The 26,218-nt window shown below is 43.4% G+C and overlaps 1 protein-coding gene across 3 annotated transcripts; it reads left to right on the forward strand.

Moving 5' to 3' along the window:
• Positions 1-1,757: 1,757 nt before the first annotated feature.
• CLDN15 (claudin 15) lies at positions 1,758-16,777 on the forward strand. Of its 3 annotated transcripts, none has more exons than XM_072641339.1 (5): positions 1,758-2,296; positions 5,589-5,753; positions 15,792-15,873; positions 16,094-16,207; positions 16,296-16,777. In XM_072641339.1, exons 1-5 carry the CDS (start codon positions 2,080-2,082, stop codon positions 16,417-16,419), a joined length of 702 nt encoding a protein of 233 aa, XP_072497440.1. In that variant the 5' UTR covers positions 1,758-2,079; the 3' UTR covers positions 16,420-16,777. The 3 variants fall into 3 exon arrangements, 2 of the variants coding, with proteins under 2 accessions (XP_072497440.1, XP_072497441.1); XR_011974094.1 differs by having other exon boundaries at positions 1,973-2,296; positions 15,963-16,207; XM_072641340.1 differs by lacking the exon at positions 16,094-16,207 and having other exon boundaries at positions 1,973-2,296.
• The last annotated feature ends 9,441 nt before the right edge of the window (positions 16,778-26,218 follow it).

Here is a 26,218-nt window from a genome sequence, read left to right on the forward strand (position 1 = left end):
AGCACCCAGAAGTGGTGGCGTAAATCTCTTGAGCATGAGAAAGGACAGAAATTAGGGGTACAGTGAAGTAGGACCAAATCTTAAGTGCCCTGTTGCCCTCTGATCCACTGGGCTGAAGCTGTAGGATGTGTAGTTTTCCATACCAACGTGTTGGAAGGGGGTGGCAGTGGGTGGGGACTGGTTGTTATGAATTTCCTCCTTTTAGCTTCCTTTATAGGCCCCACCCTTCCCCTCCCTTTGTCTCCCTGCTTCCTCCATCAAGTCCTTCCTCTTGAGGAGGAAGGGGAAACTGAGGTACCCAGGGCATGAAAACATGTTAAGAAAAGACTCAGGATCTCAGATCCTTGATTATTAGGATTTGGATTAGAAGGCACAGACTCCAATTTTCTCCCATTCCAGCTCAGTTATAACTCAGCTCTTGCCCTGCTCTTCAGCATCTCACATCTCTGGTGCCAGGCCCAGCATGGGGATGCTTGCTTCATCACATACTTCTCGTTCCACAGCCCAGTGCAGGGCTGGACCTGAAAGGGAAAGTAAAGGGGGGGTGGAGTAGATAGATACCTGGTGATGATGAGTGGGAGTTACAAGATGGAGTGGAGCAGACCCCAAAGTTTTAACCAATTCCTGCTTAGTCTGATAGCATGTGCTCTTGTCAGAGGATCTTTGGGGCAGCTGCAAACCAGGACCTAGAAGTGGATGTGGGAAAGTATCGCTCCAAGCATTAGCAGCCAGAGACTTGACAGTCCCCTGGTGCTTAACTTCAAGAACCTTACTTGCTTTCCTTAACTGAGGGTGGAGAACAAGGCTGATGTCCTACCAACTCCCCCTGCCTGCGGCTGCCTGCTAGGTGACAGGAAACTGGTCCTTGTTCCTAAAAATCTGGATCTGTGCCCTAAGGGAGGATGCAGGTGCTGAGGGGCAGGGTCCCCCTATCTCAAAAGGGGCAGGGCACAGTACAGTAGCTTTTAATTTCCAATCCATCTTCATTACTACAGCTGATGATAAATCCTAAGAACTCTGGGCTCATTAAAGGAGATTAACCACCCAGGATCACATTCTGGGCCTGTGGCCCATTCCCCTCCCTCCTTGGGTGCCCCTTGTTTCAGGATCAAGTTTCACCAAGAGTCAAAGGTCAACTAATATTCCCCCCCAAAAAAAGCTGAGTTTTATGGAGGGGGAGCAGGGAGAGGGAGATGGTAGATGGAGCTTGACTCTCAAGTACAGTGGCAACATATTTTCAGTCTTTAATACCATCCCTTCATCGAGGACCCAAAGAACCTGCCTTCTAAGCCCTGGAGTGACTGAGATTATGCTTCTTATCACCCATGGGCTACTAGTAAGGGAGTCTTAAGACTGCGCCAGGGCAGGCCTTCTCTGTATCTTCCTTAGGCACTCCCCTGCTCTTTTCAGCATCCCTGCCTTCAAATTAAGTATTAAGAAGGAATAGACAAGAAGAGGACAACAGGTTTGGGTAGAAGAGGAGAAAGAGAGGACTATGGTTTAATTCTCTACTTCTATCTCCCCTTTCTCCCTATTTCCCCCTCCTCCCAACATGCAAGTTGAGCCAATATAGACACACACCTCCCTCTGCCTCCCCACATTGGCCCCTCCCCTCCCATGGGGTATCTTCCTGGGTATTTCCGTTAACTCCGGTCAATTCCTCCCCCTGGGGGTGGGAGGGGGGTGGGGAGCCCTAGGCGGACCTGGGGTGGAGTGAGGTGGGGGAGGAGAGGAGAGGGTGGACTTTTGGCCTGTTCATTCCATCTCCTCTCTTGTCAGCAGCTATAGCTCTCTCTGTTCAGTCCTGGAACCAAGCAGAGAGCAGAGTCAGAGACAGACAGACACTTGGCAGAGAGAAGAGAGAGGGAGACATCGAAAGACCCAACGTGAAGAGAGAGACAGAACTCCAGTCAGACTAAAAGGGAGCTCCTACCCCTTACCCCTTCTTCATCCCCCGGCCCAGGTTCCTGGATTGTAGTTTTTATTTGCTGTCGTGGGGTTCCACCCTTTGGGGCATGCAGAGGCTTGGACTCTAGCCTCTCTGCTTCCCGCATCCCCCCAGGCTTCTGTCTTCCCATCATGTCAGTTGCTGTAGAGACATTTGGATTCTTCTTGGGTGTGCTGGGGTTACTGATGCTTGGAGTAACACTTCCCAACGGCTATTGGCGTGTGTCTTCTATCCATGGCAATGTCATTACAACATCGACCATCTTTGAGAACCTCTGGTATAGCTGCGCCACAGACTCCACTGGTGTCTACAACTGCTGGGAGTTTCCCTCCATGCTTGCCCTGTCTGGTATAATTTTGGATGTGGGGGAAAAGGAGGGAAGGGATACTTCACTAGAAAAAAAGGAGCCCCAGAAAGGGAAGGGACAGAATTGAATTCCATTTGTTACTATCTAGGTGACCTTGAGAAAGTCACTTAATCTCTGGGCCTTAGTTTCCTCTTCTATATATAAGATTTAGCACTAGATAATCTCTAATATCCTTTTCAGCTTGGAATCTGTGTTCTTAAGGTTACATCCTGTGCTCTGCAAGGGAGAAAAATGGGAAAGCATTGTATCTGGCAGGCAGCTTGGTGTAATGGGATGGACATTGGATGATTCTGGCTACCTTGCCCAGCTTTTACTATGCAACCTTTTGGGGCCTGAATTTTCTCTTTTGTAAAATGGGAAAAGTAACTTGATCTGTAAGAGCTCTATGTTTTAAGGTCTCTTCAAGTTTGACCCTCTATGTTTTACAGTTGGGGAGTGGGGAGAGCAGCACCTGCTTCTCAAGCCTCACGTTACCTTGACTGATATAGCCCTGTACTATGCCTTGGGAGGCAAGGACTGTGGCCAGAAATTACTGGCCCTGTGTCTGGGATAGCCATGTTGTATAACCTGCTATGACTCTCACTGCACTTGGGATGGGAAATATTAGTGGTACCTCTAATGGCATCTGCTACTCTGTAACCTTGAAGGCTCATAATAGTGACCTGAAGGAGCTGGGATAGATGCACTCATAGCTACCTTCTAACTCTGATATTTTTTGGTTCTATAAATTCATACTGTATTTAGAAGGAATGACTCTCAGCTCTCACTGTTCTTAGTGGCCTGGAAGTGGTTCTCACTATACGTCCACAGATAATCAGAAGGGTCTCTCGGTATTCTGTGCCAGTTTCCCAGGCTCACTACAGGTTGCTGTGGCCACAAGGTGACAACTTTCCTTATAACTCCTAAAACAGTTCTCCTATGTGGAAAAGGAGTAAAGAAATGATGTCCTGTGGCCTTTAGCTTCTCACATATAAGAACCCCAATCTCAAGTCCTGCCTTCCTCTTTCTCAAGCTTCATGTTAGCTTCCAAGCTCTGCTTCTTCCCTAGAATGGGAGTCTAGTCCTTCTGGCATCGGACACTACCTTCTGCTACCCTGGAACCACCCCCGCAGGTGTCACATTTGATTCCCTGTAGATCAGTAGTGTTGAGCTCAAATAGAAATGTGGATCACTAAACTGCACATAAGGACCTCTGTGGGCCATATGTTACCATTATCTTTATTTTATTTCCCAGGTACATTTTAATATGGTTTTGGCCCCACTTAAGAGTACTGCCAGCTGGATGGGGCTGTGTGTAACATTTCTGCAGTTACCTAAGATGGAGAGAGAAAAATATTGACACCGAAGGACAGTGGAACTATAGGCTTTAGAGTTGGAAGAAACCTTAGAGATATCTAATCCAAATCGCTTATTTTACTGAAGAGAAAATGGGCCTGAGAAGGTGCCCAAGGTCACACAAATAATAAGCCACAGAGCCCATGTTTGAACTTTGTTTCTCTTGACTCCAGTCCAGTGTCTTTCCATTCTTCCATTACCTATCAGTGAGGATGATACACCTTCCAATGGTGTGAGGGCAGGAGGAATCTCAGTGCATTTTACAGACTTTTAGGGAGGGTTTTCTTGTAGCCCCTGAGCATCTCAGGAGCTTCACCCAAATTCACCCCATCCCAACACACCAGATTCCAGTAATCTGGTGGGAGATGGCTCCCCTCATGGGAGACTGTTCCTCAGCTTATTCCCCTGAACAGAAATAGAATTGTAAAAGCACAATTCTGTTGTTCCCAGAATCCCTTTTGGAAGCTGCCTTTAAACCCCAGGGACCTTAGAACTACAGATCATCAGAGCTGTTTATAGTTAAGAATATCAAAGCCCAAATCATACACTAAGACAGTGGTTGAGCAATTTGCCTGACTCCCAGACCAAGTCTACTGTATCGTTCTGTCTCCTGTAATAGTGGTGTCTAGGAAGGATGCTAGTTTTACTATAGTCCTCAAGACCACCTCTTATCTCTGTGGTCTGAGAGGGATCAGGTTTTTCTGGTAGGTGTGACCACACTACTGCCTAGGGATGATAGGGAGGAAGGAGCTGTTCACCTCCTTACCCTGCTCTTTGAGGTGGGGAATCTCTCCTGGTTGTCACCCCCTCCCCATATTGCAATTACTATTGACATAGGCTGTGATCTAATTTGTTGCAAAATCTGGGCTAAATCCATTCCTCTTTTTGGGCTGCAATTTACTTTTTTTACAAAAATGAGGGAGTTGCCCGTTCATTTTAATTCGTCTATGCAACATGACCAATGTGAAAATGTGTTTGATAAGAATGTATGTGTAGAACCCATATAAGATTGCCTGCCATCTTGGGGAGGGAGGGGGAGAAAATTTAACACTTATGGAAGTGATTGTTGAAAACTGAAAACAAATTAATTAAATATTGAAAAACATAAATGGGTAAAAACAATGAGTTGAATGAGAGATGGTACCTTTAGGGTACCTTCTATAACTGACAGTTATGGGTCTGAGATTATTTTCTTCCCCCTCAGCACCAAAGCTTCTAGGGTCCAGAGATGAGGGCAAAGCGAGTCTCATGAGAATGTGGAAAGAGGAATGGAGAGCAGTTACACAAAGGCAACTGAAACCTAGGAGGGAAATGGAAAGCTTAGAATGGGAGTGGGTACTCCCAGAGTACTTTGTCCCTCCCTCCACCTTTCCCTGCCCTCCCCCCACTTCTGTAGTCTCTTTCCTGGCTATAAGCCAGTCTCTTACCTCCCTTCAGCAGCTCTGCCCCACCCCAGGAGAGGGGGCCAAGGTCCTTAGGAGTATCTGGCAATTGTTGAGAGAAAGGAGAGAGGTGGTGCTTGTGGTCAGTTCCTGAAAATGTGATGCTTTAGATTAGGAAAGGGATAATACCTATTACCTCAGTCCCAAGATGCTGTCCTTGGCCCTCCCCCATTTTACCGGAAGACAAAGGTCACATTTCAAAGTGAGATGGGGGTTGTCCTGAATCCTGAGGTCAGAGCTGGTGGAATGAACCATTTTAAGGGAAGAAGGGACAATTCTAAGGAGCTCATGGGGAAAGTGGGGACTCAGGCTGGGAAGCTGGGCCCAAATATAATAGAGGAGAACCAGCTATATTTATTTCCTCTGCTCTACAAGTCCTGCAAGGGCTAAAGTTGCAATAGGGGCTGAAGGAAGGCAGAAATGGGCTTCTTTGAGGGGATGGGAATGGGGTAGAGAGATATGGGGCTAACCATTACCTTTACCCCTCTCTCCCCAGGAACTATCCAGGCTTGCCGGGCACTCATGATCACAGCCATCCTTTTTGGCTTCCTGGGTCTCTTTGTAGGCATTGTTGGCCTTCGATGTACACAAGTTGGGTCTCTGACACTTGAGAGCAAGGCCAAACTGGCAGCTACTGCAGGGGCCCTGGACATAGTGGCTGGTAAGAAAAGGGGCGCAACTGGCACAGAGGAAACCTGGGACATTCTGGAGGGACTTGACTGGGTTTGCCCTCTGTATCTTGTAGTTCTGCCAAGCAATGTCACAGCTGCTACTTTCCTCTTCCACCTCAACTGCCTTATTCTAGGTATTGAGAAGAGATAGGAAATATTAGTAGGACATAGTCCCTGCTTTCAAAGGCACTTAGAATCTAATATGAAAGATAAAATATGTACACAGATAACTATAATGAAAAATATTCATAGAGAACACAAAGATAAAAACAAAACTAATTTACATTGGAACGGGAAGGGAAAGGAGGTATAACATACACACAGGTGGATGGAATATAAGGCAGAACATGATAGAAGAAATGAGAAAAAAACACCAGGAAGATTTGAGGAGGGAGAGACCATTTGAAATATGTAAGAAAATGCAAGAAAAAGTGCTATTGGACTTCAAATGAAAGAACACTTTAGACTGAGGGGGTAATGCAAGATTTCTTGGAGGAAGTAGCATTTAAGATGGGTCATGAAATATGGAAAAGACTTCAAAATGAAGAAAGGGTATATTTCAGATATAGATGATGAATGAAAACAATTATTAAGTGCTTACTAAGCATCAAGTGCTAAGTGCTAGGATACAAATATAAGAAAGCCCGTTCCCTAGAGGACCTCACATTCTCATGGGGGAGACAACACAGATAGGGGAGTAATGGCCAGGGAAGGGTGTTTTGGTCTGGGAAGTTACAAGGATTGAGAGTGGAGCTGTAGGACAGGGCAGTTGATTGTCTTCTAGAAACAATGGTTGTGTTGATTTAATTACTGGGGGAGTTGGGCATGTGCTGGGCTGAGTGGATAGCTGGATTTGATTCGAAACATGGCTTGGGCTGTGTGAATTTGCTCTTGATCATCAATCTGGACATCTCACTTTGAATAGAATAATTCCCTCAGGGTGTGGTCTCTGGAGGTCAGATGGTTCTTTGGGAGCAGAAACCAAAGCTTGGAGTAGATGCAGGGACTCGATGAAGTTGGGGCCAGTACAGACGGTTGAATGGGATGTGAGAAGATGAAGAAACAAAGACACAAAGGCAAGAAAGGTCAGATGAGGTAAGGAAACAGCAAGTCATTGAGAGCAGCTGGAGCCCAGGGTAAATACATGTAAGAAAGTGTATGAAATCAGGTGGAATAAAAAAGACTGGAACCATATCATTGTGGATCTCTAATACTAGATTAGGAGTGACATGACCGAGACATTAGGAAAATCATTTTGGGAGCCAGTCATGTGAATGAGGAGATGTATGAGAGCATTGTACCAGGATTTTTGTGCCCTGGACTCCTCTGGCCATCTGCTGAAACTTAGAGATCCCTTCTCAGAATAATGTTTTTGAATGCATAAAATAAGATACATAGGATTACAATGGAAACCAATTAAATTGAAATACTTAATCATTAAACATTAAAAAAAAAAGTTCAGGTATCCCAAGTTATGGACCCGTAGGCCACTTGGGAGGTTATTAAATAGACTGACTCTGGGCCATTGTAATAGCCTCCTCCTTTGGCTTCTGTGATATCTACGCGTAGTGGGACATCCCCCAAACCTCTATCCTGGACGTTCTTTTGTCCTCTTAGTGATTTTATCAGCTCCCCTGGGGCCAATTATCACCTTTACACAGACAGTTCCCAGATCTGTATATCCAGCCCTAATCTCTCTCCTGTCTCTATCCAGTCCCAAATAACTGTCTATTGGATATTTACAACTGGATGACTTGTAGACATCTTGAACTTAATATATCCAAAATAGAACTTATTATCTTTTCCCCCAAAACTATCCCTCTTTCAAACTTTTCCTGTTTCTGTTGAGAGCATCACCATTTTTACAGATACTCATTTCACAACTTTAGAGTCAGCTTTAACTCTTACTTCTTCCTTAACTCCCATATTCAGTCAGTTGTCAAGGTTTGTCAGTCCCTAGTTCCATAACAGCTCTCACATTGCCCAACTCTCTTGGCTCACATAACATCAGCCCTAGTTTAGGGCCTCATCATCCATCATCTGGACTATTATTTCCAATCTCTCCCCTCTCCAATTCGTTTTCCACACACCTACCAAATTGGTATTCCTAAAATACACACTTTGTATTTTAGGATATAATACATTTGTCAAAAATTTCAAAAATCTTTAGTGCCTTCTTATTTCCTCTAAGGTTAAGTATACACTTTTTGGCCTTGAACCTCAAACCTTCCACAATCTGGTTTAAACCTAGCTTTTCTACTTTCTGTCCTAGTCAGACTGGCCTGCTAGCAATTCCTTGTACAATTCTATCTCCCATCTCTGTATTTTTTGTGTACCAACTGTAATGCATAATGTCTATTCCAATGTCCCCACAATGTAATGAGAAGTGTGTTCCACTGGTAACTACAGGCACTGTGGAATATAAACCCTCTTACTATGTCACGCTTGGGGCTTTGTACATCTCACCTAGGTGTGTGAAACATGTCACCTCTGTGAGTTTTGCTCACTCTTTGAACCTGCTCTTACACTAGTAGCCCACAAGATAGTTCCCAAAAGACACAGTTCCCAAAGATAGATCACCACCACATGGTTATATCCAAACCCTCTCAGGACCCCAGGGTAACCTTGTTGAGGAGAAATATACTTCCCCTACTCAGGACTCTTAACTCTTGAGCCCCCCATTTGCGTTTATCTTGGAAGCTGGCGAATAACAATAGATAATCTATTAAAGCAAATACACATGTAATAAACTATATTACAATACACATCTCATCTTGAACACTGATTTTATAAGCTCTCACAATTAACCATCATTCTTAAAAGGGCATTTGGAAAGGGTTAACGCTTAATATGAATAGCGTTCTCTCTATGTCAGACAACTACCAATCTTATCAGATCTGGTTAATTTCAGGTCTGGTTATACAAATCAGTCCTATCAGTTATCCACTTAGATCTTCCACCGTCCAATCAGAAAGGAGCTCGCAGTCACGCTTCAGATTGGTTTTTTTTTTTTAATCCCGCCCAGCCACCAGAATTTTCCATAGCCTTCCAAACCCTCTCTGCTTTTCTTTCTTAAACCAGAGGTGGCAGTAGAGAACAACAAGCCCTTATGAAAAGCTTCTCCTGTCTCAGGAGGCTCTCTGTGGTGCTGACGGACTGTGTCTTTCCCTGTAGCCCGTGACTAAAGACGTCACTTCTTTCTGTCCATTCAGGAGTCAGTCAGGTGAGACCTCTCAGCTGATTCTTCTGCCCCAGCTCCGGCAGAGCAGCTTTTCTGCCCTCCTGCGGTGTCTTCACTTCTCCCGTTCTCCTTGCCCCGCTCTCACTGTTCCGAGGATTTTTGCCTTCGTTGTCTGCCTTGAATGGCTTAACTGAGAACCATCTGATTCTCAGGGATGTTTTTGCTTAAAAAAATCTGAAATCCTCCAATTTTCCCTATTAAATTGAATCTTTTAAAAAAAATCGTGCCATAGCCTCCAAGTGTTTAAATGATTTCTCATTTTCTCAGTTTGAATGGTGTCTCATTTTCTCAGTCTCCCATATGTAAAACACCTGGATGCAAAGTAGGGGATCAGCTTATCTTGCCTGGCTCCAAAGTCTCCAACAAGGTAGTCTGCCTCTTTGGTGCCCTTGAAACTATATTTCTTCACATTTACATTTTTCTACTTTTTAATATACAAAAGATCTATTTCTTTGAGGTTAAACTGTTCCCACACGTGGTGATCCGAGTCCTCATATCTACAGAACATAACATTTTCTTTCCCAAACTGCCCAAAGCTCATTTAAAAGCTATTTTTGTTCATACGCATATTTTAACAGTGTATATTAAAATGAAGGTTCTTTTACTCGTTAGAATATAAAATATTCATCCATAACAGTGGCAATGTTCCAAATCATCTGATGATTGATATAAATCTCTTCTTTTACACAAAAACACTTTCTCTTTTAATTATTAAGAACTTCTTATGAAAGGGCCCTTGAAGAGACAGACACCTTTATGACACCATTGACAAATATTTACTTAATGATAAGGCAAAAAGCAATCATTAACATTACAGTTACTCAATATAGGGAAAATTCATAAATAATTAATACATTACAATACACTCATAAACCTCGACCACATTCTCTCACCAATGCACACAGCATCCATGGAGTAGTATGTGCATTATAGAAATCTAGCAAGGGAATGTTCTTGGGGGCAACTCACAAATCAGCACTGCAGGTCTTGATGTCCTTAGAAGGTTCAGGAACAATACCTACCACATGAAAGTTTTTTCTGCTAGTTGTTCCCCTTCTGGTCCTTCTAGCTCTTTTGTCTAAGATCAATCCACTCTTATGCTTTGGAACTGATAAAGCTCACAGTTTACCCATGACAGGACTATGAGAAAGTGTTTCACCATTGAATAACAAGCAGTTCCTTTAAGCCAGAGAACTGCAAGGCTCCTCAGTTTCACTTTTTTGTTCCATGCAGATAAGCTTAGCGACTTCTTTACTCAACAGGATCCTGTCTTGTCCAAACAATTCTCAGTCAAGCCTTTGTTCATAGAAAAGCAAAGCTCACAGCAAAACAAATGCAAAAATTTCCTTCCCCCTCTATTTCTCCCTTTCAAACCAAAGAGGGCAGTAGAGAGCAGGCATCAATTTGAGTAGTCTCCCTTAGTCTTAGGCCATAGATCAAGGCATCAAGTTCAAATAGAAAAATTCAGTTCTCTTCCAGTGATTTCTCCAGCCAATTAGCAAAGCAATTCCTCTCTTCAGTAGGCCCTCCTTCCTGCTTACTCTGTGCTGGCTTCTTCACAACTGGCTTTTTTATTCTTTTAATACTTCAAATGGCAGCCAGGTGGTGCAGTGGATAGAGCACCAGTGCAGGAGTCAGAAGGACCTGAGTTCAAATCTCACCTCAAACACTTGACACTTGCTAGCTGTGTGACCTTGGGCAAGTCACTTAACCCCAACTGCCTCATCCTGGGTCATCTCCAGTCATTCTGATGAACATCTCGTCACTGGATTCAGATGGCTCTGGAGGAGAAATGAGGCTGGTGACCTGCACATTCTTCCTTCACTCAAAATAAAGTCAAGTACAAACCATGTCATTATTTCTCTGATGGCATGGTCTTTTTTGGCAACGAAGGACAAACACACAATGCTTCAAATGAGAGACTTCTGATGGTCAATAATTCAACTTTACCTTATGAGGTAAAACTCAAGAAATTAACCTTTCTGTCAGTAATGAAACCAACAGTCTTTATCTGATCTTCCCATAGTTTCTAAGCAATTATTTGATGAACACCTTTGCCAGTTATAACCTTTAAAACTCTAAAAATAGTAACATCCAAATAAGCTGACAGACTAATTTATGTCCAATATTCTATGAGATTGTTTCTTTACAAGTTGATTTCATCCTTTCCCTCTATACAATTCTTTTTTTTCTGCTCCCTTTTAGCAATTAAACTTTTCACTTATGAAAGGCATAGTATATTATATTAATAAGTTGTTTTGTACATTCTACAGTCTAGATAATATTAGAATAACCAGGTGATGATGACCAGTAGGCCCTTGGAGATGGAGGTCTCACAAGAGATTTGGGATCTATCTTCATAGAAATGATAACTGAAGTAGGAGAATGGATGCGATCCAAAGCATATCTTTATTAAGCATCTACTATAGGTTAAGAAACACTGTGAGATGCTATGGAGGATACAAAGTTTTAGTAAGACATGGGCCCTGCTATTTTGTGGAATTTTTTGTTCTGTAAAACTTGGACTCAGTCAAAAGACCACACCTGAGGACCTAGAAGGCCACATGTGGCCTTGAGGTCAAAGGTTCCCTGCCCCTGGAGCCTAGGAGAACAAGAGATAGAGTGTTAATGTGTGAGGAACAGCTGCCCAGATTGCAGCATTGCAGGGAGTAATATACAGTGAAGCTGGAAAAATAAGTTGGGGCCAGGTTGTTAAGGGTCATAAAAGTGACTCAGAGGCATTTTTTTCTTCTACAGGCAATAGGGAAGTACTGGAGTTTATTGAGTAAGATATACACTTAAGAAAAATTAATTTGGGAACTGCATGGAAGGTGGACTGGAGTGAGAAGGGACTTGAATTAATGAGATTAAATAGGAGGCCACTGGGGAGAAGTGATGGGAGCATGAACTAAGGGGGTGGCTATGTGAACAGACAGACAGGGGTGGATTGTAGAGATATTGCAGAGATAGAAATGGTGAAATTTGGCAACTGATTGGCTCTGTGGATGAGGGAGAATGAGGAGTTAAAGTATAGCACCAAGATTATTACCTGGGAAATGGGAAGGCTGGGGGTACCTTTGCCAGAATTAAGAAGGTTTGGAAGAGGGGTGGGCTTGAGGGAAAAGATTCTAAGTTCTGTTTTGTGCATGTTGAGTTTGAGATGACTGTGACATCCAATTGAAATGTCTAATAGTTGCTGATGTGGGACCTAAGCTCAGGGGAGAGACAGGGGCTAGATATATAGCTCTGTGAGCCATCTTCATGAAGATGATAATTAAACCCATGGGAGCTGATGAAAATCACTGAGAAAGAACATAAAAAGAGAAGAGGGGCCAGGACAGAGCCTTGGAGAATACCCCAAGTTTTCAGATGGATGATGAACCTGCAAAGGAAACAGAAAAATCAATCATACAGGTGGGAAGAGAACTAGAGAGAAATCTTACAAAACCCAGAAAGTCAAGAGTACTAGGAGGTGAAGGCTGTCAGCAGGGTCAAAGGCCAGCAGATAAATTGAGAGGGAGAGAGAGACAGAGAAGTTTCACTGAGTGATGAAGTAAAAAGGTTGAGGAATGACTGAAAGAAAAGGAAATGGAGGTGATGAGAGTATAGAGGTATTCCATACTTTCGGTAGGAAAAGGGATGAGAGATACTTGATGATAAATTGAGATAGTATTGTTTAATGAATTTTTTTTTTTTTAAGAATGAAGGATGCTTGGGCATATTTGAAGGTAGTAGGGAAGGAGCCACTATTAAAATCCAGGATCAGATACAAAACCCTCCGTTTGGCTTTCAATAGCCTTCATATCCTAGCCCCCTCCTACCTTTCTATTCTTCTTACACCTTATTCCTTGCCCCGTACTCTTTGATCCAATGACACTGACTTCCTGGCTCTTGTAAAAACAAGACACTCCATCTCTCAGCTCTGGACATTTTCTCTGACTGCTCTCATACCTGGCTATCTTTAAATACCATCTAAAATCCTATATTCTGTAGAAAGGGTTTTAATTCCTTTTAAATTCCAGTGCCTTTCCTCTTTTAATTATTTCCTATTTATCCTATATATAAGTTGTTTATACGTATTTGTTTACTTTTCTCTTCCCTTAGTTTATGAGCTTCTTGAGTGCAGGAACTGTCTTTTCTAATTTTTGTGTCCCCAGTGCTTAGTACGGTACCTGGCACATAGCAGATGTTTAACAAATGTTTAACTGATTGACAGTAGATAAAGGGAGATGTCTGATTAGAGAGAAGGAGGGGATAGTTGAATGAGTAATATGCTAGAGAATATAGCAGGGGATGAGATCATATCCAATACCGTAGCCAACCAGTTGTCAAATCCTGCTGTCTCTACTTTTGTGACATCTCACACATGCCCCTTCTCTCCTCTGAAACTCCAACAACCCTCTTTCAGGCCCTTACTATTATAATAGTTTTCTGCCTGGTCTTCCTGCCCCAAATCTCCCTGCTCTAATCTATCCCCCACTTAAACTGTCAAATTGATCTTCCTCATACCCAGATTTGACCATGTTACCTCCCTATTCAGTAAATTCCAGTGGCTCCCTGTCATCTTCAGGATCAAATGTAAAATCTTCTGTTCGGCTTTTAAAGTCCTTGATAACTTGTTCCCTTCCTAAATTCCCAATCTTCTCACACCTTACTGCCTGGTATGTACTCTGATGCAGAGACACCCTGGCCTCCTTGGTATTCTAGAGCATGACACTATCTTCCATCTGGCTTCCTTCAACTCTTAGCTAATGTCTCATCTTCTGCAAGAAGTCTTTCCTAGTCTTCCTTAATCTTTCCCTCTGAAATTTATTGCATATGTATCTTGTTTGTACATAGTTGTTTGCATCTCAGACACTTGACACTCACTAGCTGTGTGACCTTGGGCAAGTCACTTAACCCCAACTGCCTCATCCTGGGTCATCTCCAGTCATCCTGATGAATATCTGGTCACTGGATTCAGATGGCTCTGGAGGAGAAGTGAGGCTGGTGACCTGCACAGCCCTCCCTCACTCAAAACAAAGTCAAATGCAAGTCATGTCATTATTTCTCTGATGGCAGGTCCTCTTCAGCAATAAAGGACGAACACACACACACAGACACATACACACATAGACACACACACACACACACAGTTGTTTGCATGTTGACTCCCTCAGCAGAGCTCCATGAGAGGCTTTTGCCTCTCTTTGTATCCCTAGAACTTAGCACACATAGTAGACACTTAATAAAAGCTACTTGTCTGACAGAGGCTTTGGCCTTGGAAGGGAGAGGGATGATGTTAATCAAGTGGTTTTAAGCTTAAAGAGGAGAGAAGAAAGAGTTCATGATGAAAATTTTCCTAAATTTGCTAATTAAAATAAGCTCCAAGGTCCTCAGATGAAAGGATTGGAGACAAATGTAGATGGATTGAGGATACAAAATAAAATTTGGAATGCCTAATGTATGGAGTGAAATAGGGATAGGGACTGTGACAAGTGAAATCTGAAATACCTGAGGAAACAAGGTTCTTGCTTTTGAGCATATCGCTTTATTAAACAATGTATGCCAACTGTGTAACAAATTGGGACCAGGCCTTATCAGCTTGGCTCTGGACCCCAAATACAAGAGGAGACATATATTTATGCATTAAAAGAAAACAATTAACAGAATACAAATCAGGAGAAAAGATTAAATAGTCTGATTTCTAACTGGAGGAAGGATTATGGACTTTTCAGGAAGAGAAGGGGGTAGTGGTGGTGGTGAATAGTTCCCAAAATCAGGAAAAGAGGTGTTCCAGTCCCCTCCAAGTGTCTGTATCAAAGGAACAAGAAAACAGTAACTGACTGACTAGTAGGGAGCCAAGTTTCAGATAAAACATATGGGCTGCTTGAGATGTATAATTGTGAGAAAACTCTTTGCATCAATCTTTGGATCTGACTACATTCCTGGTCAGCATAACCTAGGTCCTTAGTAAATGGTCTTTAAGAAAGAGGGAGAGGAGGTACAGCTTCCCAGCCATGCAGGGCTTAGTTTCAAACAATGCAAAAATGTTTTCTCACAATTCCCACAGTTGAATAAAGTTTTCTCACAAGACAAAATAGACTCATAACTGGATAGAAAGAGAACTGAGCTAGATCCAGAACTGGATCTTCACTTTATCCCTAGGTACATGCCACATTGGAGTGCTGGGTATTACACTGGAAGTTCCTATGATTTATCAGATTTTACCCTTTCACTGTATAGCCAGCATCAGTTGAAGGTGCTTTCAAACTAGTACCAGGCAGAATATGCTTTGGCAGCTTATAGGAGGGAGAGAACATTCTGGGCTGAATATTCCAGGAAAGTTTCATGTAAGAGGTGTGTCTTGAGCTGGAAGGGCTGGGAAAATTTGAACTAGTGGAGATGAAATCAACCAGAAGTACAGTCAGGGAAAATCATTTTGACTTAGATTCATGGTAAATAAAGAAGTCTTAGAGGGTGAGTGGGGAGTCAGACTGGAGGACCTGACCCAGGACATTTACTTTCCTTGTGAGTAATGGGGTAGCCTTTCACAGCTTTCATAGAGGATCTGGCAGATAAAAGTGTTCTAGGACCTATGCCTCCACTTTTCACTGACCTCTCCCCCACCTAAAGGTTCCCTTTAGGGCTTCTCTGTTTTCCCATTTCCCTCCCAAGGCTCTGTTCCTCTCTTCCTTATTCTCTTTCCTTCCATGGAGTGAGTGGGGGAAACCTGGGGTGTTCAGTGGAGGAGTGAGTCTTGAGGAGATTCAGTGTAATTCTCCCTCCCTCCCATCTTTTCTCTCAGGTATTTGTGGGATGGTGACTATCTCCTGGTATGCCTCTAATATCACCCGAGAATTCTTTGACCCCTTGTATTCTGGGACCAAGTAAGTATGGGAACTTTCTGGCTTTCTATTTGTCCCCAGGTTCCCCAGCAACAAGATTTCTCAGCCCTCTCCCACTCTTCCACTCTCAGGTTCTGCCCTACCCACCTCAGTCTGAACCCATCCTACACATCTGTAAGGACCCCAGCCCCTTTCAGCTCCCCTCTTCAGCAGGGGCCCCAGGGCTCCATCCATTCACCATTCCACCCCTGTGCCGCCCCAGGTACGAGCTGGGCCCCGCCTTGTACCTAGGCTGGAGTGCCTCCCTGCTCTGCATCCTCGGGGGTATTCTTCTCTGTAGCCACTGCTGCTGCTCATCACAAAGCTCCTCCAATCGGTGAGCCTGGCGGGGGGCACAGGGAGGGACGGTGTGGAGGAGGGGAAGGGACCTCATTGCCTGACTCTCGTCCCCATCCTACTTGCAGCGTACCCTACAAGGCCCCTCTGACTGTACTGCCCACCGTGAGCCCTACTTCTCGCTTGCCCCCAGGGGCTTCAGATAACAGTGAAGCCAGCTTCGGCAAATACGGGAAAAACGCCTACGTGTAGAGAGACTCAGGCGGCAGCTTCGGCTCTCCTCTGTCGACCCGGCTCGGAAGGAACGGGAGGAGAGGGCCCGAGCTCCCCGAAGTCAGACCTCGCCCCCCGCTCTTCGGCTCCGCCTCAGTTCTCAGCCAGCTCCAAGCACTCCACCCTCCGTCTAGACCCACCCTTACCCGGCCCCGATACCGGGCTTCGCCCCCAGTGTCCTGTCCCACGGCTCCAGAGAGGGCCGGTGGCACAGCTCTCTCGCCGTTGCCTCTTTCTGTGGCCAGACTTTAAGAGACCCTCTGGGGTACGGGGTGGAGGTGGGAAAAACACCGAGTACGTGTATTTTGTATAAATAAAAGTTTGTATGACAACCTTAGCGCTGAAACAAAGGAATTCATGGTGCCGGGGCGGGGAGGTGGGAGGGGGAAAGAAGAGATGGGGGGAGAGAGCATGAGTGAGGAGGCAAATATATACAGTATAGGTACGTCGTGTGTGTGTGTGTGTGTGTGTGTGTGTGTGTGTGTGTGTGTGTGTGTGTGTGTGTGTGTGCGCGCGCGCTTGGGCAAGTAACAGCTTTTCTGAAGCTCAGTTCTTTCATCTGTAAAATGAGAATGCTTGAACTCATTACTATCTACCCCCCCCCTGCAAAAAAATTAATACTGAACTCAACTGGTTTAGGAAGTTAGTGGATATCTTTTTTATTTTGGGGGAGGGGGATTACATATGCAATCTTGAAATACCTACTCTTTTTGGGAATTTACCAGATTGTCATTAGCCTGTAGCGGACAAAGTGCTAGTTTTGGAGTCAGAATACCCGGTCTCAAATCCCACCTCCAACACTTATATTGCCATGTAACATGGGCAAGTCTGAATCTCTTGGAAACTTCAGTTTCCTTATCTATAAAATGGGGATAATTGCTGTACTAACACACACAGGATCATTGTGATTAAGGGAGATAGATAATAGGTAAGATAATAGACGTTACAAACTTTAAAGCAACATCTAAATGCTAGTAGCAGAAATAATTCTTGATCATACTGATACTGAACACTCCTCTGTAAAGCAGTTTGATAGCTGATCTCAAGGAGAGGTAGTTATCAAAGAATGCTCTCAATTCAGCAGAATCCAAAAGTTTCTTTTTAATGATTAGGCAAACCATCTAAAGGCAAGTATCATCCCAATGAACAGATGATGATTTAGGATCTTCACTTTATCCCTAGGTACATGCCACATTGGAGTACTGGGTATTACACTGGAAGTTCCTATGATTTATCAAATTTTACCCTTTCACTGTATAGCCAGCATCAGTTGAAGGTGCTTTCAAACACAAAATTGCTTACGAGTCTGGAAACATCCATCTCAGGATTGCTGTTCAGTTATCTATGCTCAGGAAAGAAACACAAAGCAAAAGAAGAAGCTAGATTTTTGTGATATAGTCTCAAGCCCATCTAAGCCAGCACATAATGCTGACTGTCATGTTCTAGAAGTTTCTTTTATAGTGAAGGAAAAGGAGCCCTTGATTCCTCAACTTCTCATGGGACATCCAGGGAGAGAGAGCTACTTGGCCACATATTCCAGGGAGAGGAACAGGAGGGGAAGAAAAGGACGTAGAGTGAGATGTTTCCTCTTTGAAAGTACTGAATTGATAGTTCTTCCTGGATCAGCAGCAAATTCTTCTAATGCAAACACCCCCTTGCTGCCATCATAGGACCAAGGGACCTTCAAGGGAATTGCTTCATCAATCTAAAGCACCGAAGTACTTATGTACTGAATCACACATGGTCAGCTGGAAGCAGCCAGAGCACCTCAGAGCAAGCCCAGTGGAGTGGCACCCCTCTTCATTCCATCTCCTTACATACTCCATGGGTGTATACTACAACTCACCTACATAAATAAAAAGAAAGATAAATTAGCAATTTAGGTAACAATAGGAATCACTCCTAGGTTCAAGGAGCTAGATTTTGTGCTCTCTCTCTCTCTCTCTCTCAACTAACCGGTCTATCTATTTTGGCCTCATACATATGCTTCTGTATATAAGGTGAATTTTAGTGTGTAAGTAAGGTGGATTATAGTGCGTATAAAGTGGATTTTTGTAATTATTTCTTAGAGTTCAGTTTCCCGGGATCCATAGCCATAACAATCTCTTGTTCTCAGGTATTAGATATGAATTCCCACAATTATGGTTCAAAACATCTCCACCACGCTTGTGCAGAGTTACAGAATGGTAAATAATATAAGCATCCACTGTGACCGCACAGTGAGATACAGGGATGAGGTGATGTAAACTTGTGAGGCTATTGCTGGCAGGATGCCTTCTTTGTCTGGTGCCCTATAAAACAGGTGGTCACTAGTCAAGGGATGGGGAAACTTGGGGGGCACCTTAGGTTTGAATGCACAAGCTAGAATGTTGTGAGTGCCTTGATTGACCCCCATTGAGGCCTGAGGGGATTCAGGGGAAGGACAAGTTGTGCCTGTTTCAACTGACCCCATAGAGACATAGGGGTAGTTGCCCCTCTTCTTGCCAGCCCCTGGGAGAAGGGTGAGGAGAAGGGTGATTAGGAAATGCTATAGGAATTGTGCTTGCATTATCAGCAATCCTCTCCTAAGAAAACTAGACTAGAATAAAGTAAAATTATTAACCCTTTCTTAGTGTCTTTCCTGTCTGAGCAGATCAAGAGTGAACCTGTGCTAGCAGCCCTCCTGTGTTTATCTGTCTTATAGGTCCCAACCAGGTTCAGTCCTTGGGGATCTTGACTGACTAAAAGAAAGGTTTAATCCTTTTCTTTTTTTTTCATACTCTTTGCTTCATTATAACCACAGGAAAAATTACTTAAAAGTTAGGTTTGGATCACATCTAGAGTCTCCCCAAGTTGAAGAACAGAAATATATTTGATCTACATTATGTAAAGTATAAAGAATTATATTTCCACAGAGAAGTGATAAAATAGAAGTATGGTTCCCACACAGAATAGGAAGAGAGAGACAGATATTAATTTAGCTGAAGTTAGCCAGTAACTGGATGTATCTATATAAACCAGAAGAAACCAGTTAAGGTAGGCATTGGGGCCAAGAATGTAGACTATAGAACAAATGTCACAACTCCACTTGGAGTATACATGCGTAATAGCTTTATGAATACTAATTTCTCTGAATATACATGTGAGTTATGTGGAGGGAGGGGGACCAACCACCACTGAAGGATGGACAGGTATGCCTCCCCAAAGTCGGTAGCTTTGTGGATTGCTGGTGAGTGTCTTCCCCTCTGACTGCCCAGACTTGAGACTTTGATTTGAAGTGAGGTAGAGTGCTGCAGTTGGAGAAATAAGAGGAAACCATGGTTACTATGCAAGAAAGTTCAGACTTCTTAGTATTACTTTGTGAGCAGGAATATTCTGTCTAAAGGAACTGTAGTAGGACTGGTACTTCTAGGTGGGTAGAATGAGGAATAAAGGAACCAAGGCACTGGGAAGGGGTGGGAGAAGGGCCCTGGGGTAGAGTTCCTCCAAACAGTACCTTGGGGAGGATGCTAGAGAATTGGAATGGAATGAATGCATGAAAAATAAGAGTAAGAAACAGATAATAAAGTGCTATTGTGTTATCTGCCCCAAGGAGAGAATTATGCCTCCGGAAGTATTTTTGGCCCAAGTATGGGGCCAGTGAGGATTGGATTTGTCAAGCATTAAATCTGTATATAAATGAGAAGCAACCTCTCAGTCAAGAGGAGAATGATCATGCCTCTTGTTGGAAGGAGGGGTGGGCCACCACACAAGCTTTCCTTCTTAAAATTGAAGACAGGAAGGAGGAGGAGGTTCAGGAGAAGGAAAAGGAACCATGGGATCCTCTCAAGGCCCTTCCACCTTCCTGTATCCCTCCCATCTTCCTATATCCCTCCCCTATTACCAGGACAACGGTTTTTTTTTAATTTTTTTTAATTTTTTTATTTTTTAATGTTTAACAATCACTGCCATACAATTATGATTTTATCCCCCCCACCTACCCCCCGCTCCCCCCCTCCCTCCCCAGGACAACGTTTGATTGATATGAGGGAATTGGAGGGCCCATTTGAGGGAGGTGGGCAGCCCAGCACACCTTCTACTCCTCATGCACCTTTGAGGAGAGAGAGCAATGTAGGAGAGATCTTGAGAACTTTCCTTTCCCTGAGAAGGAGAGGGAGATTAAAACTTACCTCTTGAGAGAAGTCCCATTAGGTCAAAGGGAAATTGAATGTGAACATGCTGCTAACTGCTATCGAGGTAAGAAATTTCATAAAGGAAATGAAGCTTCTCATAGAGAATCCCTTAGGATTATCAGAACAGTTAGATCAGTTTTTAGGATCAAATATGTTATACTTGGTCAAAAGAAATGTCAATTTTGAATATATTATTTATAGGTGAAGAGAGAGGAATGATAAGACAGGAAGCCATGAAAGACTGGGAACGGAGGTATCCTCTGCCCTGGGAGTGCTGCCTGCCAAAAGAATGTTCCCAAATATAGACCCTGGGTGGGATAACAGTAATGAGCGGCATAGGTCCCAGATGAGAGACCTTAGAGACCTGATAATTTAAGGAATTAGAGCAGCTGTACCAAAGTCTCAGACTTTTTCTAAAGCATTGGATATATATCAGGAGAAGGATGAGAGCCCTTCAGTCTTTTTACACAGGCTAAAGAACCAAATGAGAAGGTATTTGGGTATAGACCCTGACTCCAATGAAGGGACAAGTCTCCTAAAAGTTCATTTTGTAATTAAGAGTGAATTAGATATTCAGAAAAAGATATAGAGGATGGAGAATTGGAGTCAGAGGCCCCTGGAAGAACTCCTAAGATATGCGCAGGAAGTGTTTGTGAGAAGGGAGGAGGGATAGAAACAGAAACTCAAACTTATGGTTGCAACTGTGCAGGAGGTAATGAAAGGGGAAGACAGGCAAACCCCCCAAGAGACCCCCTTTCAGTCAAGAACTATGGTGAGAGGGCAGAATAGGGGTAGTTTTACATCGAACTCCTCTCACCAGGCCGAGGTTATTTCTGTTAAAAACATGGATATTTCCGAAGAGAATATCCTGAACTAAGAAGGGAGGAGAAAATAGTCCCCTTGATGATATTTGAAGAAGAACAGGTGAGTGAAGGGTTCTTGAGACAAGAAGCCCACCCAGAACCCTTGGTAAATTCCTAGAGAGGAGGAAACAGTATTCCTGGTAGATATTGGAGCTGCATGCTCTTCATTTCAAACCCAAAGATGTACAATTCTCAGGACAAAAATTAAGAGTGACAGGGGTAATGGGGGAGGGGGTTTTGGTGCCAATTTTTGATGTGACTTGGCTCCAACGAGAAAAAGGGAGAACATTTATTCAGTTCTTATACATTGCAGAAGTAGGGAGTCATTTGTTAGGAAGGAATCTAATAGTTCGATTAAATTTACAAATTGAAACATAGCATCAAGGGATCAAGGTGAAAATGGCCATACTTACTGAGGAGGATGAGAAAGAAATAGAAGAATCCATGTGGGTAAGACAAGGCAATAGAAGAGGATTGAGAACAATGTTCATAAGATAAATCTTAAGCAAGAAGGGGAGGTAGTTTGAGTTAAGCAATACAGGATACCTGGTGAAGGAAGAAAGGGTTTCCAACCCATTATTGATGGGCTGGTTAGAGATGGATTATTAGAATCATGTGTGTCCCCACATAACACCCCCATTATTACCTGTGAGGAAACTGGATGGGTTTTATTGATTGGTGCAGGACCTTAGGGCTGTGAACAGAATTTTGGCTCCTAGTCATCCTATAGCTCCAAACTCCTACACCCTGATGTGGAAGATCCCTTATGAAGACTAATGGTTTAGTGTAGTAGACCTTAAGGATGCTTTCTGGGCTTGTCCCCTGTGCCAAGAAAGCAGGGAGCTCTTTGCCTTACAGTGGGAAAATCCTTTTACAGTGAGAAAGCAATAATTCCAATAGACTGTTTTACCTCAGGGCTTCCCAGAGTCCCCCAACTTATTTGGGCAGGTTTTAGAATAGATATTAGAAGATTTTCAAGTCCCCTATGGGACTACTCTACTGCAATATGTTTAACGACAACAGCGGTAGATGACTTGCTAGCGTCAAGTTAGAAAAGAAAACAAGTGGCTGAGGCCACTTTCCAATTGTTAAATTTCTTGGGGTCAAAGGGATTGCAACTATCTGAGACTAAATTATAGTTTGTGGAGAAAGAGGTTAAGTATTTGGGACACTTAATTAGTGAAGGGAAAGGAAAGACAGGCCCTGAGGGAATTACTAAAACCTCTGTTCCAAAAACTAAGAAGGAACTTAGAGAGTTTTGGGGAATGATTGGATATTGTCATCTTTGGATAGATTCCTACACCCAAAGGACTAAATCGTTGTATTCTAAATTATTAGAGGAGGAACTGGGACAATTGGATGAACAGAGGAGGAATTACAACTGATGAGGGACCTAAAACAGTCTCTGATCCTGGCTCCTGTATTAGCTCTGTCTTCACTTGACAAACCTTTTCACCTATTTGTGACAGTGGAAAACTGGGGTTTTAGCGCAGACCTAGGGAGGAATGAGAAGACCAGTGGCCTTCTTGTCAAAAGAGTTAGATGAGGTTTCTTGGTGGGGGGTGGGGCAGAATATGTACAAGCAGTTGTAGCAACTGCCATTCTGGTAGGTGAAAGTAGGAAATTAACATTTGGGGAGCACTAATAGTTTCCACTCTTCAGCAATATTCTGAAACAAAAGGCAGGCAGATGGTTAATGGATTCTAGGACCTTAAAATATGAAACCATTTTAACTGAAAAGGATGATCTTTTACTGACAACAGAATCTCATGTGAAATTGACCTCTTTCCTATCAGAGAAAGGAGGTGACACCATCAAGGGTAGAAGATGATTGTTGGGACATCATTTGCTACCAAACCAAGGTCAGGCCTGATTTAGTATGCTGGGGAACACCTGTTCACTGATGGATCATCCAGGGTGGTAGAAGGAAGGAAACAGAATGATATGCAGTCATTGATGGAATGGGTGAATCAGTGAGACAGATGGGAAAGCTGCCAGCTTCCTGGTCGGCTCAGACCTGTGAAATTTTTGCCTTAAATCAAGTTCTGAAGCTTCTAAGGGACAAAGAAGGAACTGTATACACAGACACTAAATATGCATATATGGGGTGGTACGCATCTTTGGAAAGATCTGGATGGAAAGAGGACTCATAACTAGTAAGGGGAGAGAACTGATATATGGGGAAATAATTAAAGAGATGTTGGAAGACGTAAAGCTACCTAAAGAAATTGCTATTGTCCATGTACCTGAACACCAAAAAGGGGGAAGCTTTGAGGCAAGGTGTAATAGACTGGCGTATGAAAAGGCTAAGGAAGCCACTAGTGATACTCAAAGTATAAAGATCCAAGTGCTGATTCCCATATATACCAGAAGTTAAAGTAACCCCTTCTTTCACAGAATCAGAGAAAGAACACTTCAGAGAAATAGAGGCTGTTGAAACTGACAAAGGAAAATGGATCCTGCCAGATGAGAAGAGCTTGGTTATAAATATAAAGTGTTCCTTAATCTGGATCCTTTGAAATGACATAGTGGGAAACAGTGAATATCCAAATTTTAGATGTAAGGATAGACAGAGAGTGTTACTGGGTGAAAAGGTGAAAAGTAATATTCAGCGAAACCTCCTTCCTCCCTCTGCCAGTGGAAGGACACTATCAGACATACACACTTCCACTAGGATGTATATGAGTCTAATTACATGGATCCTCTTGATCAGTTTGCTCTGACTGGAACCTATGTCTCAGCCCCACACCTAGCACCACCTTCAATAGGAAGTCAAAATACATTCCTACAAGTTGGGGAGGCTGTGACTGGTGCATTTAACTTGATGAACTGTTGGGTTTGTAGGGGGCCCCAAACAGAAGACAAATGGCTATGATAGGTTTCCCATCAGCCCTCAAAATGGCTTCTGAGTAATAAGGCTGAAGTCAGGTTTAATGCCACCCCAGAATGGCCTACATAGCCCCTTGTCTCTAGCGCCTTCGGCAGATATTGCTTTAATCAAACAGGTCTTGGTCCCAAAGTAGGAAGTAGCATTTGCAATTGGATGTAGAGCTTAGAGTGGGAATGTATACATACCAGATGCAGGGAAATCAATTGTCTTCTGGAGTCAGGAAAACTTGACTTCGAATTTGGTGTTGGATACTTATTAGCTGTGTGACCTTGGGCAAGTCACTTAGCATCTGTGTGCTTCAGTTTCCTCATCTATAAAATGGGGACAATAAGCACCTTTCTCCCAGTTCTGCTGCTAAGGATCAAATGAGATAATATTTGTAAAGTGCTTTGCAAAACTTGAAGCAGTATTTAAATGCTAGCTGTGAAGGTATTACATTTTTCTTCCCACCAGTTAATTCCAAGTGAAGACCCTGGATCTCCAAAACCTTTTGAACTCGTAAGACGGCTTACAAGGCAAAATGTATACAAATTAGGGTTGCTGTTTGGCTACCTGTGCTCAGGAAAGGAAACCCAAAGCATTCAACGCAGCCAGAAACCCCAAGATCTAGACTTAGTTCACCTAGCCAAGCACCAATTCAGTTGCCATGCGAGAGTGGTTGCCATGCAACGGAGGTAGGCTAAGGGGGCAGCTCCTTCTACCTCTCAAAGAAGTACTTCCCACATTGAGATTCAAAGGAAAAAGAGAGACAAGGGCAGTATTATGGGCTCTTTTTTAAAAGTCTACTGAGGCCCTTCCTGAATTAGTAGGCAGTATGGGGATTGCTGTGTCATCCTCTAAAGTGCCTGAGTTTTTCAGTGCTGAGTCACCCATGGCCAGCTGGATACATCAAAGGGTTTCATCATCCCCAAAGCACCCACGCACTGAGCTAACACATGTGGCCTGCTGAAGTAGTCAGGGCAACTTTGTGCATGCCCTATTACATAAATAAGTTCAAGGAACTTGGGATAGGGCAGGTAAATGGAAAGCAGAGGCGGAGGTCGGGGGGGAGGATAGACAACCTGTGAAAATAGACTAGCATTAAAGTAGTATAGAAAAACTAATGGAAGAGACACCCTATCTTGGCCAAGCCGAAATAGCATGCCATCTCCAAGGAGATTAGGATGCCTGCTGGCTCAAGCAGAAATTTTCCAGCATCCTCTTCCTTGACCTCCTCCTCCCCCAGTTTTGCCCTGACATTGAGGCTGAAGAGCAGGCTGCCATTGTAAGAAAAGCGAGATGTAGGACTCAGCAAACATCAGGGGCTGAATTCCCACCAAGAGATACAGCTTCCCCTTGGCTGGACTGAGAAGTCCTACGTAGCCACAGAGACTGTGATGTGGTACTCGGAACAGCCTCAAAACTACTGCTGTGGAGGTGATCTGAGGTGCCTTGTCTCTCTGGTACAGGTGAGGTTAAATTCTATTCTCCAGCAAATTTTCTGATGTGGCACAGCTATAATTCCTTGCTCCTCATTCTAAGTGGGCCTTCCTGGTTAATTTTTAGAGCATCTCCACCCCTTTTGTAACCGGTCCACGTTCCTTGACCCCCCCTTATCTCATCATGTGACAACTGCAATGACAAGTCCTTTGTTAAAAACCCTATACAAATCCAAACACTTAGCAGCTCTGTATCTTTAACTAGAGGGCATATCCCACTGCTTATCTGGGTTACCACCCGGAATGCTACTCCGTGGGACAGTGGGGGTGAAGGTAGAAACATACAAGTCTGTCTCTGACGGAAATGGTGTTTTTTCATCAGTCCGTACCCTCTGGACCACATTTGTCTGTGAATACAAATAAACCATTCTAATCGATCCTAACATAACCATACAA

Source organism: Notamacropus eugenii, chromosome 2 (genome assembly GCF_028372415.1).
Source record: "Notamacropus eugenii isolate mMacEug1 chromosome 2, mMacEug1.pri_v2, whole genome shotgun sequence".
Lineage (NCBI taxonomy): Eukaryota > Metazoa > Chordata > Mammalia > Diprotodontia > Macropodidae > Notamacropus > Notamacropus eugenii.